General features: G+C 51.7%; 1 protein-coding gene across 1 annotated transcript in view; it reads left to right on the top strand.

Annotated features, from left to right (window-relative positions):
- WIPF3 (WAS/WASL interacting protein family member 3) overlaps window positions 1-14,818 on the top strand; it is a gene marked incomplete at its 5' end in the record, with an annotated part of 28,101 nt that extends 13,283 nt beyond the window's left edge. Inside the window, 5 exons of the mRNA XM_054563865.1 lie at window positions 502-1,278; window positions 4,576-4,725; window positions 5,678-5,779; window positions 10,354-10,430; window positions 12,647-14,818. Coding sequence (XP_054419840.1) covers window positions 502-1,278; window positions 4,576-4,725; window positions 5,678-5,779; window positions 10,354-10,430; window positions 12,647-12,670 — 1,130 coding nt within the window. The remainder of the gene's footprint in view (window positions 1-501; window positions 1,279-4,575; window positions 4,726-5,677; window positions 5,780-10,353; window positions 10,431-12,646) is intronic.
- Between the last annotated feature and the right edge of the window lie 299 nt (window positions 14,819-15,117).

Here is a 15,117-nt window from a genome sequence, read left to right as displayed (position 1 = left end):
TCAGGAAAGCATGAAGCTTCCACTCTCAATGCAGAAACAAAGTCCTTGTTCACAGATGCTGGGAGTGAGGGACACCTCCCTGGCCAGGAGATTCTGGTTGACACCTGAGGGCCCAAACTAGGACATAAGGGCTGACGGGCCAAGTGGGTGCAAGTGATGCGTGTGAGGTGGCCTGGAGACAGGAAGGGCGGAGGAGGAAGGCGCAGTCCTGTGCCCTGGGCCGGCAGGCGGGAGACCTGGCCGATGAGGCCACAGTGGGGTACCATAGGAAGGCTGGTGGCCTGCCAGCACCGTAGTGCTGGCGAGGGCCTTGGGGCTGGCCAGCTGGCCCTCTTGGGTGACAGCTGCTGCACCTGAGGCCTCTCAGGAGACACGCAGGAAGAAAGCATCATCGTGCAGTTCACTGACATCAACCTTGACAGCGTGGTCATTGCTGCCCGCACACTTGGGGTTCCTCTTTCTTCTGTTGCTGAGCTAACTCAGAACTTGTCTCTCTTCCAGGTGGGAAGACAGGGCAGGCCCCTGGCTCCCGAGCGCCTTCTCCCCGGCTTCCCACCAAATCTATCAGCGGGCCGCTGAACCCCCCAGCGTCTCCCAGGCTCGCCAATGCCTTGGAGGCGCACAGCAGGACGGTCCCTCCTCGCCCCAGCGTGCCGGCCCCACCTCCTCCCACCCCGCCCCCGCCGCCCCCGCCCTTGCCCCCACCCCTGCCCTCTTCCTCCTCCATCAAAGCTCCCCTAGGGTCCCCACCTGGCTCACAGACCAAGGGGAATAACGCCCTGGTAGGGGTGCCCCCTCTGCCCTCCACACCTCCCCCTCCGCCCCCTCCCCCCACTCCGCCCCCACTGCCGCAGAACCCCATTCTCAGTGACAAGGCGGTGAAGCCTCAGCCAGCCCCCTTGCACTTGTCACCCATCCCGCCCCCACTGCCTCTCCTCCCGCCTTGTGGGTACCCCGGGCTCAATGCGGATGCTGCCAGCCCCACCGAAGATGCTCCGGAGCCCGCTGCCCCGCCGCCCCCACCGCCGCCACCCCCACCCCCGCCACCACCACTCCCCCTTTATGCCTCCTGCACCCCAAGGTCCTTGGTGCCTGTGCCCCCTATGCCAGGCGCTAACAGCAGCAGTGAAGCCCCACCTCCACTGCCCCCCAAGTCCCCCAGCTTCCACCTGCAGCCACCTAAGCCCAGCGTGCCGGCCTTGCCCGCTCCACCCGTCCCACCCGCCCCTCCCGGGTCGCAGCCGTTCCTGCAGAAGAAGAGGCCCGGCCGAGGCCCAGGTGAGCACCGTGTTCTGGTCCAGGGTGGCCTATCAGGGGGCCGCATGTCATTGCCAGCCGTTGAGGAGGTGCCAGGGCCACAGCCAGAAGCCTGCTCCTATGAGCCTCTGGGGAATATCTTGGGATGGCTTAGCTCTTGGGATTTGGGTTTAGAACAGACCTGTTTATTCATTGCCCCTGTGGAGCGCAATGAAGGTTCGTTGTGGGGCTTCATGTCGGGGTCATTCGTGTTAGAGACAGGACACCAAGAGTGGGGGAGGCTGGGAGACTTGTCCAAGAGCATGCAGACCACAAGCCAGGGATTCTGGCCTCAGCTGCCTCGCTGTCACTCGCCATGTGACCCTGGACCATCACCCAGCCTCTCTGGGCTTCCTTCTCCTCCTCTGTACAATGGGAATACCAATAGTTCCCCCTCTGACAGCTGTTGGAACAGGGCCCGGCTACAGCAAGATCTAGAGGAAGGTTATTTATTCTCACCATCACCCCGGGGTGGAGGGGGCCGTGGGTGCGTTTGTTCCAGAATCAGCGATCCTGTTGAATTTCCCTGAGTCATTACAGCCCAGCTCCCAGCTGGAATATCCACAGGCCCTCAGGAGACTGGAGTAGCATTCGGAGCCCCCTTCTGGGGCCGGGGGGCAGCTTCTCCTCCTGACTCTGGAAAACTGACGGTCTGTATCTTCAGCCCCATACTAGGCGTGATCCCTTCACCTATGCAGCAGCAAAGATTTGGGACTGAGTGCACATGCCCCACAGCAGACGTCCCTGTAGGGGAACGGCTACATTCACTTTTGGGGTCCTTCTGAATGGGAAACACACCCACACATCCACGCACGTTCATCCATGCATGCAGACACACTCATAAATACCCAAACTTATTTTTAAAAAATACACCCACGTTCCTACACACATCTACACTTATGCAGATGTTCCTTGCTGTTTCAGAAAATCCTTTCATGCATAAAGTTTCTTAAATTTATGTCCTTGCATTAAAAATAATACAAGCTCATTGTAGAGCAAATAGAAGGAGATTTAAATTGCCCATAATAACATCACCCAGATATAAAAACTGTCATTTTTGGATGTTTTCTTTCTTTTTTTTTCTTCTATGAATGTACCTATATATTTACCTAGTTAATACCATTTTATATATACTACTTTCTATTCTGTTTTTATTTAATATTAAAAGCAATTTTGTCAAATCATAAAAATTTATAAGCATTTACTATGACAATCAGTATATACCTCATTTCTAGTGTTAAAGTTGATTCCATTTTTTCTTATTGTGAATAATATTGCAGGGAATACTTTTATAGCAATTATAGTCTACATTTCAGATATTCTTTTAGCTAGATTCCTGGTACAAAGAGCAAGAACAAGGCCCTTAGTCCCAAGAAACAAGGTTTTGTCATTCTCCTCCCAGCCTGCTCTTTGCCACAGGGCCAGCTCTGGAGCTGGCGTGACCCTCTGACACCTGCCATCCTTCAATGTCCCTCGTGTGGTTCTCAAAAAACAACAGCAATGTTTGAGATTCAGAGAGATCTGAGTCCGCATCCTGGTTCCTCGCCTACTCCTGTGTAGCCTCATGCCAGTTTCTTAAACGTTCTTGAACTTTGCTCTCATTATAGTTGACAGATGGAAGTAATAACAACACCTGCCCCCCAGGACTGGTAGGCATGTTAAATGAGAAAATGTGCCGGTGGCTGGGGCTCGGGTTATTCCCTCTCCTGCTCTCTTTCCACGCGGAAGGCAGCTTCCCATCCCGAAGCGGGTCAGCAGCTCCTTAGCCCCTTTAGTCGGCTTGTGGAAGCAAATAAATCCTAGTGGATCCCGGTACAAGGAAGGGAAGACCAGCAAGGGTAGGAAGGGTATTTTTTTTCTTAAAAAGCTCAAAGGAAGCAGAGTGTGGGACGCTGTCCACCCACAGGCCCTCCAATGACCCCTCAGCCCTGGGCTTGGTCAGGTTCTGGCTGTGGCTCCATCACAAACTGCAAGGCCCCTGCCGGGAGCTGGGGAGGGAGCCTGGCAGTGTGGACCTGGGCACAGAGCCAGGTGCCGGGTGGCTCTGCTGGTATTAGAAGGCGGGACCATCACGGTGCCCCTTTGGGCTGGATTCTAAGGCTTTCTCCGTGGTTCTAACCCTTGGAGAATGCTTCCAGTTCTCAGGGAGCAGCCCCAGCTCCTAGAACTCCAGGCTAGGTTTCTGGGCCTTGGGCGCATGGGCCCAGTGTGGATTGGAGATGTGACCAAGAGGTGACAGACTAGGGGAACAGCTCCAAAGTGGGGAGCTGGGGGGCGGGAGCGGGGGCTGAGCCGATGGCTGGTAGGAGCCAGGAGCTGCCATGTGCACGGGGTCTGGAGCTGCAGCCAGTCTGGGTGAGACCTGAAGGGAGGGGAGGCACCCTGCTGGTGGCAGGTGGGAGAACACAGCTGCCGCGGCCAGGCTCCAGGCCTGCTCTGCAGCAGGAACCGCAAGGCCAGGAACAGGTGCTTGTCTGGCCCCTCTCCTTGTATCTTTGGACCTGAACCTTAGTTTTCCATGAACAACAGGAGGGTAATTTGTACTTCTGGCCAATGGGGGAGAAGAGAAAGAGGCTGTAATTGTGCACATCTTGGCACAGTAATAGCAGAACAGCTGTCATCTTTGTGTCAAGTGGAATGAGTAGAGTACCTGCGTGACAGTGGTTACTGACTGCCCAGCGAGTCAGACAAAAAAGCACAGCACAGGAGAGCACGCCTCCCACAGCGGTCATCGGGGAGGGACTGATGAGGCCAGTGGGACTGGGGTCGGGCCAGCTGCATTTCGACTGGAGAGAGAAACGAGGGTCCGCCGTGCAGGGGAGCGGGTGTGAGCAGACACGGGGCGGGAGCAAGGCCCTGGCAGCTGTTCACCTGGCCTCCCTCTGAGCGGCCCTGCAGACAGTCTTCCCTTTCTGCGGCCTCTGCAGTGGCTCCCGTTTTCGGGTCTCTACCATCTGATGCTGAGGATTGTCACTGTCATGGCCGAGGTTATCGCAGCAGCTAACATTTATTGAGCCCTTACTAGATGCGACTTGACTCACATCAACTCGTTTAACCCCCTCCACAACTCTAGGAGGTATGTGGACTATTATTGTTCCCATTTGACAGATGAGAGAACTGAGGCACAAAGAGGTGGTGTGGTCGAGTGGGAGAACTGGATTCAGGCCCAAGCAGGTTGTCTCCGGAGGCTGCCCTTTTACGCACCCCTCACAGACAGTAATAACATCATCTGTCCCCACTCATTCCTGCATCTGAACACTCCGTCATCTTCTCTGACAGGCACCGGTGGGGGGAAGCTAAACCCACCCCCGGCACCCCCTGCGAGATCACCCACCACAGAGCTTTCAAGCAGGAGCCAGCAGGCCCCAGGCTGGACCCAGACACAGCCGCCCGGGGGCCAGCTGCGGAACGGGAGCCTGCACATCATCGGTAAGCAGGGCCACGGCTGCCATGCTGGCTGCCGGTGAGGAGGCGGTTCCCAGCCCCCAGCGGGAGCGTGCCAGCCCCGGGTGCAGGCTTTGCCAGAACAGGGGACTCTCTGTAGCATAGAGTGGACCACAGGTTGTGTTAAATATAGGGTTTCTCTTGAGGCTTTCTGGAGGGTTCCAGAACCCACTCTTAACCTTCTGATTGAGTTTAGAGAAAGAAGAAAACTAACATTTAAACTGTGTGTCTGCCTGTCTCTGTGGAGAAATCCATGCACAAGGCTGAAAGAATAGCGTGATTTGGACAAGGTGAACCGATGGACAGAAGGCCCGGTGGGCAGGTGGACCATTAGCACAAAAATGCAGAGAGAGGAAGGAAAGTCCCATGGGATCAGATGTGACCAGAAGTCTTTGGATCCCTTTGTGGGTTGAGCTACTGTCAGACACAAACCCTAGATCACAAAGCAGGGACTCACCCCATGAACGGGCCACATGCCCCATCTCCTTTTGCTGTCGAGAGCTCAGGACAGAACCTGTTTGCTTTGGGGGGTCCGGGTCCGCAACTGGACACAGGCCACGCTCCGTGCCACCAGCCAGGCCCAGGATGCCTGTTCTGCCCACTTCTCCCCACCCAGGCCCCCCTAGGACCTCAGGAGGGTGTCAGGCCATGGGGACTTGGCTGTCCCTGATGCTGCCATGTTCCCCATCTCTGACTCTGGGCCCTGCATAGCCCTGTGGCTCTTTAGAAGCTTCCTGAAGATATTGGTGGATGTAAGTTGGGGTGGGTGATGGGGAGAGTATGTTAATTTCACTATTCCCGATTCCCCTTGTCCCAGCCAAAGAGTAAAAATTGAGGAGTGGAAGGATGCCTTAGGGGGAACTATCCCTGGCACCAGGCAGGCGACCTTAGGCTCTCACAGTAATCAGGGCAACTTTGCCGTTTCCTGTGTGTGCAGATGACTTCGAGTCTAAATTCACGTTCCACTCCGTGGAAGACTTTCCTCCTCCAGATGAATATAAACCATGCCAGAAGATTTACCCCAGCAAGATCCCCAGAAGTAAGTACCGCCAGGAGGGGACTCCTGGTTTTCCTGACCCTCGGAATGCGGTGCCTGGTGGGCATGGACCAGCGGCAGGCTGGCCGTCACCTCACTGTCCTGAACGGCAGTGCAGGGCCGTTCGTACTCCTGGAAGGGTCGGAACATGCGTTCGTCCCAGGCCCCGAGGGTTCACTTAGAGGCTTTTACAGAACATGGGGGTTCCTGTTTAGGATCAGATTTAGGGGAATTTACCACTTGCCCCTCCCCTCCCCAAGGAAAATAGCATGCAGCAACTGTGCATTAATAGCTGGGAAAGAACCCAAAAACCCCCAGAGTGGAACTCTGGCAGACTATGAAATGGGGAGTGTCCTCAGGCCAACAGTTTGCAGCCTTCGCTACCCATTCAAATGACCTAGAGAACTCAAAAATCCTAAAGGCCAGGCTGCATGTAGACCAACTAAATTAGAATACCCAGGTAGCACGAGGGTGTTGGTAATTTTGAAAGCTTCCGAATAATGCCAATGTCCAGCTAAGGCTGAAAGTCTCAGCCCAGAGAGAGCTGCGTCCTCCTGGTTTCATCGTGCGGCCAGGCTGCTGCTCAGCCCCAGCCGGGGCAGAGGGGAGCCTGGCCGGCCTGCCCCTCCGGCCCAGAGGCCAGGGAGACAAGTGCTTTTAGAAACACGGGCAGTGGAGAAAAGCAAGGTGCGGTGTTGACAGCACAGTGATAGTTCAAACATGAACCAGCCCTTGTCTGGTGCAGAGCCAATCCGACGGGGCAGGAGCTGATGAGACAGACGGAGTCCATGACAGGCAGGGCGGGTCGGACGTGTTCCCTGCCCGCAACCTGAGTGAGGCCCCCGGCCCCAGACTTCTGTGGACCAGCATGGAAAAGTATAAAATCATCCACGTCCAGGCTTAGCCCCAGACCAGGAACTCCGCGAGTCTCTTTAGCGGCACTTGGGGAGGCCCCTTCTCTCGGGCTCAGCTTCCTGCTGGTTTGCACCCGTCCGCCCTCCCGTCACAAACCCCTTTGCTCTCCCGTGCGCCCAGACTGTGCCACGTGACTGTGACCACGTGGCCCCTGGACTCTTTTCAGTTGCTGGCCCCTCCGTTAAACCAGAGGCCAGTGAGTGTTTTCTTAAAATGTCGGCGATGACATATTTACGGCTCTGCAGGCCCTATGATCTCTGCCATTACTGCCCGGTTCTGCCACTTTCATGTGAAAGTGGCCATAGACAATATGGGAATGAATGAGCACAGCCATCTTCCAATAACACTTGATTTATAAACACACGTGCTGGCTGGATTGGCCTGCTGGCCATGTTTTGCTGATCTCTTCCCTAAACCATTCCAGAAGAGCAGATTCCTGAAAATCTCTTTCTATTTTGCAGCTTTTCCTAATAATAATGTGCTATGGAATCCTTCAACATTCAGACGCGGTAAATTCTAATGCAAAGTTTCTGTGTTTGAGCCCACGGTGCCAAGTCTTATCCCTGAAAATACAAAAAAAAAAGTTCCGCACCCCCCCCACCCCTGGCAACAGCTCACCAGGAGGGCGAAGTTGGCAGTCAGTGCTGCGTTCCCCTCATCACGCAGAAATGTCCAAATCAGTGCCCAGACCCAAATACAATCTCGTGATGCTTAGGCAGGTGCAGTAAAAAAAAGAAGGAGGCGGAGGCGGAGGAGAGAAACCCTACAAAGGGAACTGGCATCCTACAGAGCAGAAATGGCATTTGTAATTGGCAGACGTGAGAGACTTCCATAGCCTGCTAGCACAATTAAATTAGCACGTCCCCACCATCCCTGTGAGCCATAGGGCAGAGCCTTGCTGATTATATTAGTGTGAGTCTGCTGTGGGTCATGCTTGTCCAATTACGTTTCTCCTTACAACGGTCCTCCTGCTGTGCATTAACCTGCTTCCCCCAGGGCAGAGCTCTCCGTGGCCTGGGAGCCCACGCGGGTTCTGCCGGATGAGTGGGTGTGCATGCTCCCTGTGCCTGTGCCGTCTCCCCGCCCCCTCGGACCTGCTTCCCTCTCCTTCCAACAAACACACAGCACCCAGATGCCCTAATGCTTCCGTCTTTTTTTAACTTTTTGTTGTAAATGTATAGCATGAAATTTGCCCTGCAAACCTTTTGAAGTGCACACACAGCTCAGTCGTGTGAAGTGCATTCACACCGTGGTACGCTCTCCAGAACCGCTTTCATTTTGCAAAACTGAAATTCTGCCCCCATTCACCTACAATTCTCCATTCTCCCCTCCCCCAGCCTCTGGCACCCACCCTTCCACATTCTGTTCTATGAGTTTTACTACTCTTGGTACCTCATATAAGTGGAATCTATCATAGTTTGACTTTTTGACACTGGTTTCAAAAACCAGAACTTCACTTAGCATGATGTTCTCAAGGTTCATCTGTATTCTAGCATGTGCCAGAATTTTCTTCACTTTTAAGGCTTAGTAATGTTCCATGGTATGGGCCTACCACATCCTGGTTATCCATTTATCCATCAGTGGACACTTGTGGGGCTCCTGCCTTTTGGCTTTTGTGAAAATGCTGCTATGGACGTGGGTGCACAATGATCTCTTTGAGACCCAGCTTGTAATTCTTTTGTGTGCATACCCAGAAGTAGAATTGCTGGGTCACAGGGAAAGCCTATTTTTAATTTTTTGAGGACCCACCGTAGTGTTTTCCATTTTCCATTCCCATCAACACTGCGTAAGGAGAGGTGCAAAGTTTTCCTTTGTTTCATGAAGAAAGCGATTCTCGTTTAGCTCTGCTATTGTTTCCAGGGGTGTTTATGAAAACCAGGGCACACCGCTGACCTGTGCGGAAGCCTGCTGTATTGCCCAGGGGTTCTCCGGGGCCAGGGGGTGGGGGGAGGATTCTGCCCCCAGGAGATATTTGGCACTGTCTGGAGACATTTCTTATTGTTACAGGTCATCTGGGGTACAGAGAATGTCAACTGGCGTCCAGTGGGTAGGCCGGCGATGCTGTCGAACAGCCCGCAGCACGCAGGCACGGTCGGCCAGCCCAAAGTGAGCCGGGTTCAGAAACCCTGGCCTAGAGGGGGCCCTGTCTGCAGCAGCTGGGAGCTGCTTAGCCCTCACAACAGTCACTTCAAAGTCACCTGGAATTAGGTCAGGGCTTACACGAGTGTGTTTTTACTTTGTATTTAGTTAATAAACTGGCTAGAAATCTAGCACTTCCTCTGTCCTTTGTCTGAAAATATCTTTATCCCAGAACAAATGCACTCATCAATTTAAAAAGCATTTTAATGAAAATTACAGTGCCCGCTGGATTAATGGTTTATAAGCTGTGGGATAACCCTTCTGTGAGACAGTTCTTTGTAAAAGCCGTATCTTACCTGAATAGGCTCCTGCGATTACCTCCAGGCTTGTTGTAGAAAACTTGAAAAGTGTGTTTTAAAAGATTGAAGAAAACCAGTTAACCCAGGAGGAATCCATCCGGGATATTATTTATATGTCCATGAGTTTTAAAAATAGTTGAGGTCATTCTATTTATACAATTTCTGGCCTGCTTTTCTCTCCTGTCTCTCAATGTCACCCCAAATTATTTGCGCCCTTGTCAGCATTCACACAGCTGCGTCCGACTCCATCATCTGATGATAAACCATAGACTCCTTACATACTTTCACTGAACGCAGGTTGTTAACCAGGTTCTCGCTGTTACAAATCATCCGTGATGACTATTTGTGCTTCTCCCGGGGCTTTGTAAGGAGCACAGCAGCCGGAGCTGTTCCGATGGGCCTGGGGATGCGATTATTTAACTCCTAGTCTGTGGCAGAAGCAGGACAGAAAAGCCTTGTACCAAACGCAGCGGAGAGAGGGACACCCGGGCCATCGTTTGGAATACCTGACACATAGGATCTCGCAGGACCTCCTGGGAATGTGGATTTAAAACTTGGCTAGACCAACCACATCCTACATCTGCATGTATACACATCTACACACACAGTGACTGTCAAAGGGAAAACATGCCTGGAGGAATAAACAGCAAACTTTGGTGACTTGGGTGGAGAATTGGGATGGGGGAGGGGTAGGCAGAGAAGAGCCACTTCTGGTTGGTTTTCTTTTTCCTGTTCTCCTGTGTTCTTTGAATTCTCAATGATGAGAATGTATTTATATATAACTTGTATAATGTCTAATACATTTTAGAGAATGGATCGGGTCCTGATGGAATAGAGCCTGATGTTTGTCAGCACGTACTTATCTTGTGCTCAAGATTTTCTTAAACCGAGTCTAGCTCGGGACGTGGCACATCTTGGGGGCTGGAGACCGGCGGTTTGCCTTGAGCTTAGATGCTCTCACATGCATTGAGATGACAGGTCTTAGCCATTGTTTTCCCCCAGCGTACTGAACGTGACGCCTCTATAGTCACAGTCTGTGACAGAGAAGCTGGGGTGGAAACTTGCAGCCCAGGGCCAGCGGCCTGAAGGTTTCAGGTTGACCGGCTCAGGTTGCTCTGGGTTCCTTTGCTGTTGCTTAATTGCCGGGCTAGCCCGACTTTCTCTGTGACGTGCACAGCCCGTCCCTGGGCCAACAGATGGTAAGATCGTCCCTGTGTCTTTCAGGCCGGACACCTGGTCCCTGGCTCCACGCCGAGGCTGCTGGGCAGAGCTCCGATGACATCAAAGGCAGAAATGCTCAGGTAACACGTCCCTTATGTCCCTCAGAGATGTTGAGGGCGTGCTTTCTCCCAACAGCTTTACATTTTTCCTCAGACTCCGTTTCCTCAGGGAAAACCACTGGGGGTACTTTATTTCCCAGAAATGACACTTAGAATGTCAAAATCTAAAGAGTGAAAGGGGCTCCCTGGAATGACCACCACATGCAGAAGCAAGCTAGCAGCCAGACCCCTGTGGACCCCTCTACAACACTCACCCCCTCCACACCCCGTTCCTGCTTCCCTCGTTACGTTGGCTTAAGAAGCCTCAGAGAGAAACTCTGTAATGTTTACAAAACATTATTTGGAGTTTTCCTCTCGTCCGCAGAGCACAAAGTTTCTTTTCCTTGGGGGCGTTTGCCCCCCATCAACATTATAATTTTTGTTTACTTTTTTATGGAGCATATTTATTTGAAATTTCTGGCTAAAGCGAGAATGCGTGAAACATAAAAATAGCTGAAAAAATATTGGAGAAAGTTAAGTTTATCATGCCTTGAGAATGGTATGTAGTTATATTAGACATGATGATAGAACAAGAAGACCCACAACAACAAGTTTAATATATTTTTAGAGAAGTGTTTGTTTAACTAAAGGGAAAGGATTCTTACTGTGGTTTGGTATCAACTGATGTTCCAAATTTGGAAATGTTAAGTTTAATCCCCTATAGGCATCAATATCGTAACTTATGTTGACCAGATTTAGTCACAGTTCAAGTCCTGGTGGCTCGAGGAAAGTGGGAGGGGGTCACGTGCCTCTGTGACGAGACAAGAAACGCCCTCTCACGTGATGCAACGTGGACAGAGCGTTCCCTAACCTGGGCGGAGATCGCACTCTCCCTGCACGGGAGAGGGTCTCATACTTAAAGGCCCTTTGTCTCTTTGAAAACACCCATTAGCCCCTCCCCTGTTTGGAGTTTGGTGTGACAGAGTGTGACGTGCTGCTACACTGGGCCCTTCTGCAGCTGTGTGGAACCTCAAGGAAAGTCACGTGAGAAGGAAGGGGTGAGGTTCCTGGAAGCTGGGATGAGCTCCTTGAAGGAGGACAGCACAGCCCCCTTTCCTAGTGCAGCTAATCCAGGAATTGCAATAAGTGCCCTCAGGTGATCCCAAGTGCAAAACTGGGCATATGATCGCATTATGTGTATGAGTAGGACAGAAGACAAATTGTGCGCAGACATTCACTCTGGGAGATTTGCGCTGAGTTTTCCTTTCTTCTTAGTGCACTTCTGCAATTCCTGAACTTTCTACAATGAATACATTACTCCTGTGGTCAGAAAAATATAGTCATAATCAAAATAATAGTTCCTATGTTGCATAACTCTATACATTTTTTTCAGATAACTTGCGTGTCTTACCTCATTTGACCCTTTCACTAAGCCTGTGATGTAAGCTGGAGAGATGCCTCTAGTGCTATTTTTTTTTCCCCAGCTTAGAAAATGGAGCCCCACAGGGTTAAGGAACTTGCCCAAAGTGACATGCCCAGACCTCTGACTCCTTGTCCTGTGCTCCTTCCACTATAGGTTGCTGCTTGTCCTGGCATGTCAAAATTGCCAGGACAGGAGTCACCCTCACCTCCAAATGTGCAGGTGTGATCTGACATTGCACGGTGTCTGGTCCCTGGCCTTATTGCGGGCACGTACCCTGATCATGGAGTCCGTGAATGTCTAGTTAAGGATGGATTGTGAAGTCCATCTTGGTCATCCCAGAGCCAAGACCTTCCTTATGTCTCATTGAACAGTATTGAACAGTATCTTAATTCATTCTCACTTCAGTGAGACCCAAAGCAGTCGCCCAGATAAATCACTGGGTTCCAGAATGAGCCCAGAACAGTGCCCCGAAGAGTGTTCTTTTATGGGACACGTGCACAGGTGGGGGCCCTGGGCTGGGAATTGAAAGGGCTGGGCACTTGGTCTCTTTTCCATTACCTTGTCTCGAGGTCTCCAGCAAGTTCTTTGCTTTTCCTGAGCTCCCTGTCAAGTGAATCTGCTGGTGCTTGATCCTATAAATGATCCTATAAAAGATGCCTTTAGGTCTCCACGTGCCATGAGCTCTGTCCCATTTCATCCTTTTCCCACCCGCGACCCCCTGGGTAAAATCAGCTCCTTGAACACGATGGAGAGGCTCCGTGCCCAGCCCGGGGCAGGTCATCTGCAAGCGGTGAGTCTTCTCAGCCAACCCGGTCATGTTGTCGTGTTTCCACAGTTATCGCTGAAGACTCTGCGGTGAGAAGACCGAGGAAGCCAGTGGCCTGAGAGCAGCTGAGGCTCCCCGCCATGGGCCAGGCCTCCCTGGGAGGCCGCGTCTGACCTCCCCACACTCAACTTGTAACTCAGTTGACATGCAGGCGCTGAATGGAGCGTTTGTTTATTGTACATATGTGGTTTGCGCAGGCTTTATGTCAGTATCGTAGTCAACTGTTATTTTTTAAAAAACCATACTGTTTCTCCCTTGTTAAAAATGCATCTTGATGTCCGTCTATCAGTGCAGATAGAGCCCTGTCCCCATCCCATAGTGTCCATCCCATGACTGTAAATATGCGCACAGGCTGACCCTTCCTAGATTTGGAACTGTTTTTAGAAGATTCCTTGGTTTGCGGGTAGTCTCAAAGTCGCAGCAGCCACAGCGGCTTCTTATTGGCATGATTTTATATTCTCAGCGCACAAACTGCAGAATCAAACCAAATAATGCCTTATAAATGACACAGCTCAGAGAGACTAGTGTGTCCCCATACCCAGACAATGCCACGCAGCCTCCAGCGAACGAGATGCAACATCTCGTTCCCGTTTTGCAGTACAGGGATTTTTTTTTTTTCTGCCTAATGTAAATATAACGAAAAGTCAAGGCAGGAGTGGGCTTGGCCCCTTTTGTAACTGAATGATCCTACAAGTAGCCAATGCTCTGTTTACAGTGGCCTTCGTGCCCAAGTCCCCGAGACTTTTCCTCCTGGTCCCTTCCAAGTTCCCAGCCCTATCCTGGCAGCCAGGATGAGAGGGGCTGAGCTTTATGAGATTTTGGTATTTTCCCTGCAAGTTAGAAACCTACATAACTCGTTATTAAATTACTAATTCTATCACAGAGGTCTTTTTCCCCCCTCCCGAGTGCAGGATTTCTACAGCAAGGTAAAATGTAGACCAAAACATACTATGAAATATCTGCCTCAAATACCTGGTGCCCCACCCCCAGCCTTGGGCAACCTGGAACCACCCACCAGGCAAGACCTGGCTCCCTTTGGAGCTGAACAATCTCACTGGCCTGAGAGCCCCCGGTCCCTGCAGCGGACACCTCCGAGGGGTGGGGGAGTAGGGTCCAAGTTCAGCCAGCCCTGAATATGGAGCAGGCCGGGACGGGCTCTGAGTGCTGCTCACACCCTTCGTCTGCAGCTGGCGAGGGGAGGGAAGTGTGTTTTTGCTTGTCGCCCAGCCCCAAATGCTCCGCATCCTAGGAGAGGAAGGCTGTGACAGAGGAAGGACAGAAAATAGAAGGAAACAGACTGATCCCTGGTCTGTTATCAAAAAGCTGCCGATTAAAGGAAACCAGGCAGGGAGAGCAGTGCATATGTGTCCTTCGGAGCCTCTGAGGCGCTCACAGCTCGAGGCCATCACGCCCTGTCCTAGCCGTCCCACACAGGTAGACAGGAGCAGGGTTCTGGCAACGCTGGCCTCACACACCTGCCTGTGGTCTGCAGTGAAGACTAAGAGGCCACCCGGCATTGTTGCCGCCGCCGCCGCCTCACACAGAGAAGCAAGTGAGCAAGGTCAAGTTCCCTTCTCCCTGGAATAAATCAAGCCAAACTGACAGCTAAATCAATGGAAAAGAAGTTTCTCCAGGTCACCCGCTCTGGGCATAGCTGATTTGTTTCATAGGTTCTGGGAGGCTTCCGAAAGGTCAGAATTTCTTTATTTTAATGGTAACCACTCCGCCTCCCTCCCAGCTGTACAAAGTAATTACAAAGGATTTAATGATCATGGGTAAGAAGGCCCTAGACAACAGCAGTTGCACCCGAGCGTGCTCTGCCTGCCCCAAAGAGGCACTGCACGCTCTTGGTCTGCACCACTAGGATAGAAATGAAAGATAAAACCATTCAAGGACCGAGAGCAGGAATGAGCAGAAACCAAACATCGCCATTAGGGAGGAACCTGGCGTCGCGTCTCTCCTTGAGACCCATCACTGGGTTCAGGCCCTTTGAACTCGCAGGACAAAAGTTGAGCCCTGACTGTAAGCTCACACAGAGACCTCCAAGCCCCAGGCCCCCCTCCCCACCCCCCAACAAGGACACTGTCTCTGCCCCCCAGGGTTTCACACGTGTTTTATATTTCTCAATGTTCCCCCTACAGATTCATTTCTCTGTACCTAATAAACTGTCATAAGTGGAAATGCTTCTGGTCATTTCCTGGTTGAAACCTATCAGAGGAGACCAGTGCTGAGCTCAGGCTTCACAGGGCTGGTAAGACAGAGCAAGGACGGACACGTACGCAGGACCCTACTTGCTGTAACATACTGTTAGAATCGGGGCCTTTCTTCCCAGCTGACATTTCTGACTAAACTCCCAAGTCATAGATTTGTCATAATGTTTTCCTGGTATTCTGAAGTGAACAAAACTAATGGGTATTTCGAAAGAACCAACCAAGGGAAAAACTTTCTCAAATGCATTTTTTTAAAAAAAGTAGGTAACA

Source organism: Pteronotus mesoamericanus, unplaced genomic scaffold (genome assembly GCF_021234165.1).
Source record: "Pteronotus mesoamericanus isolate MK-2021 breed Mesoamerican mustached bat unplaced genomic scaffold, CSHL_Meso_final scaffold_85, whole genome shotgun sequence".
Lineage (NCBI taxonomy): Eukaryota > Metazoa > Chordata > Mammalia > Chiroptera > Mormoopidae > Pteronotus > Pteronotus mesoamericanus.
The sequence above is the reverse complement of the archived record's forward strand: the minus strand, read 5'-3'. Positions and strand labels throughout refer to the sequence as shown.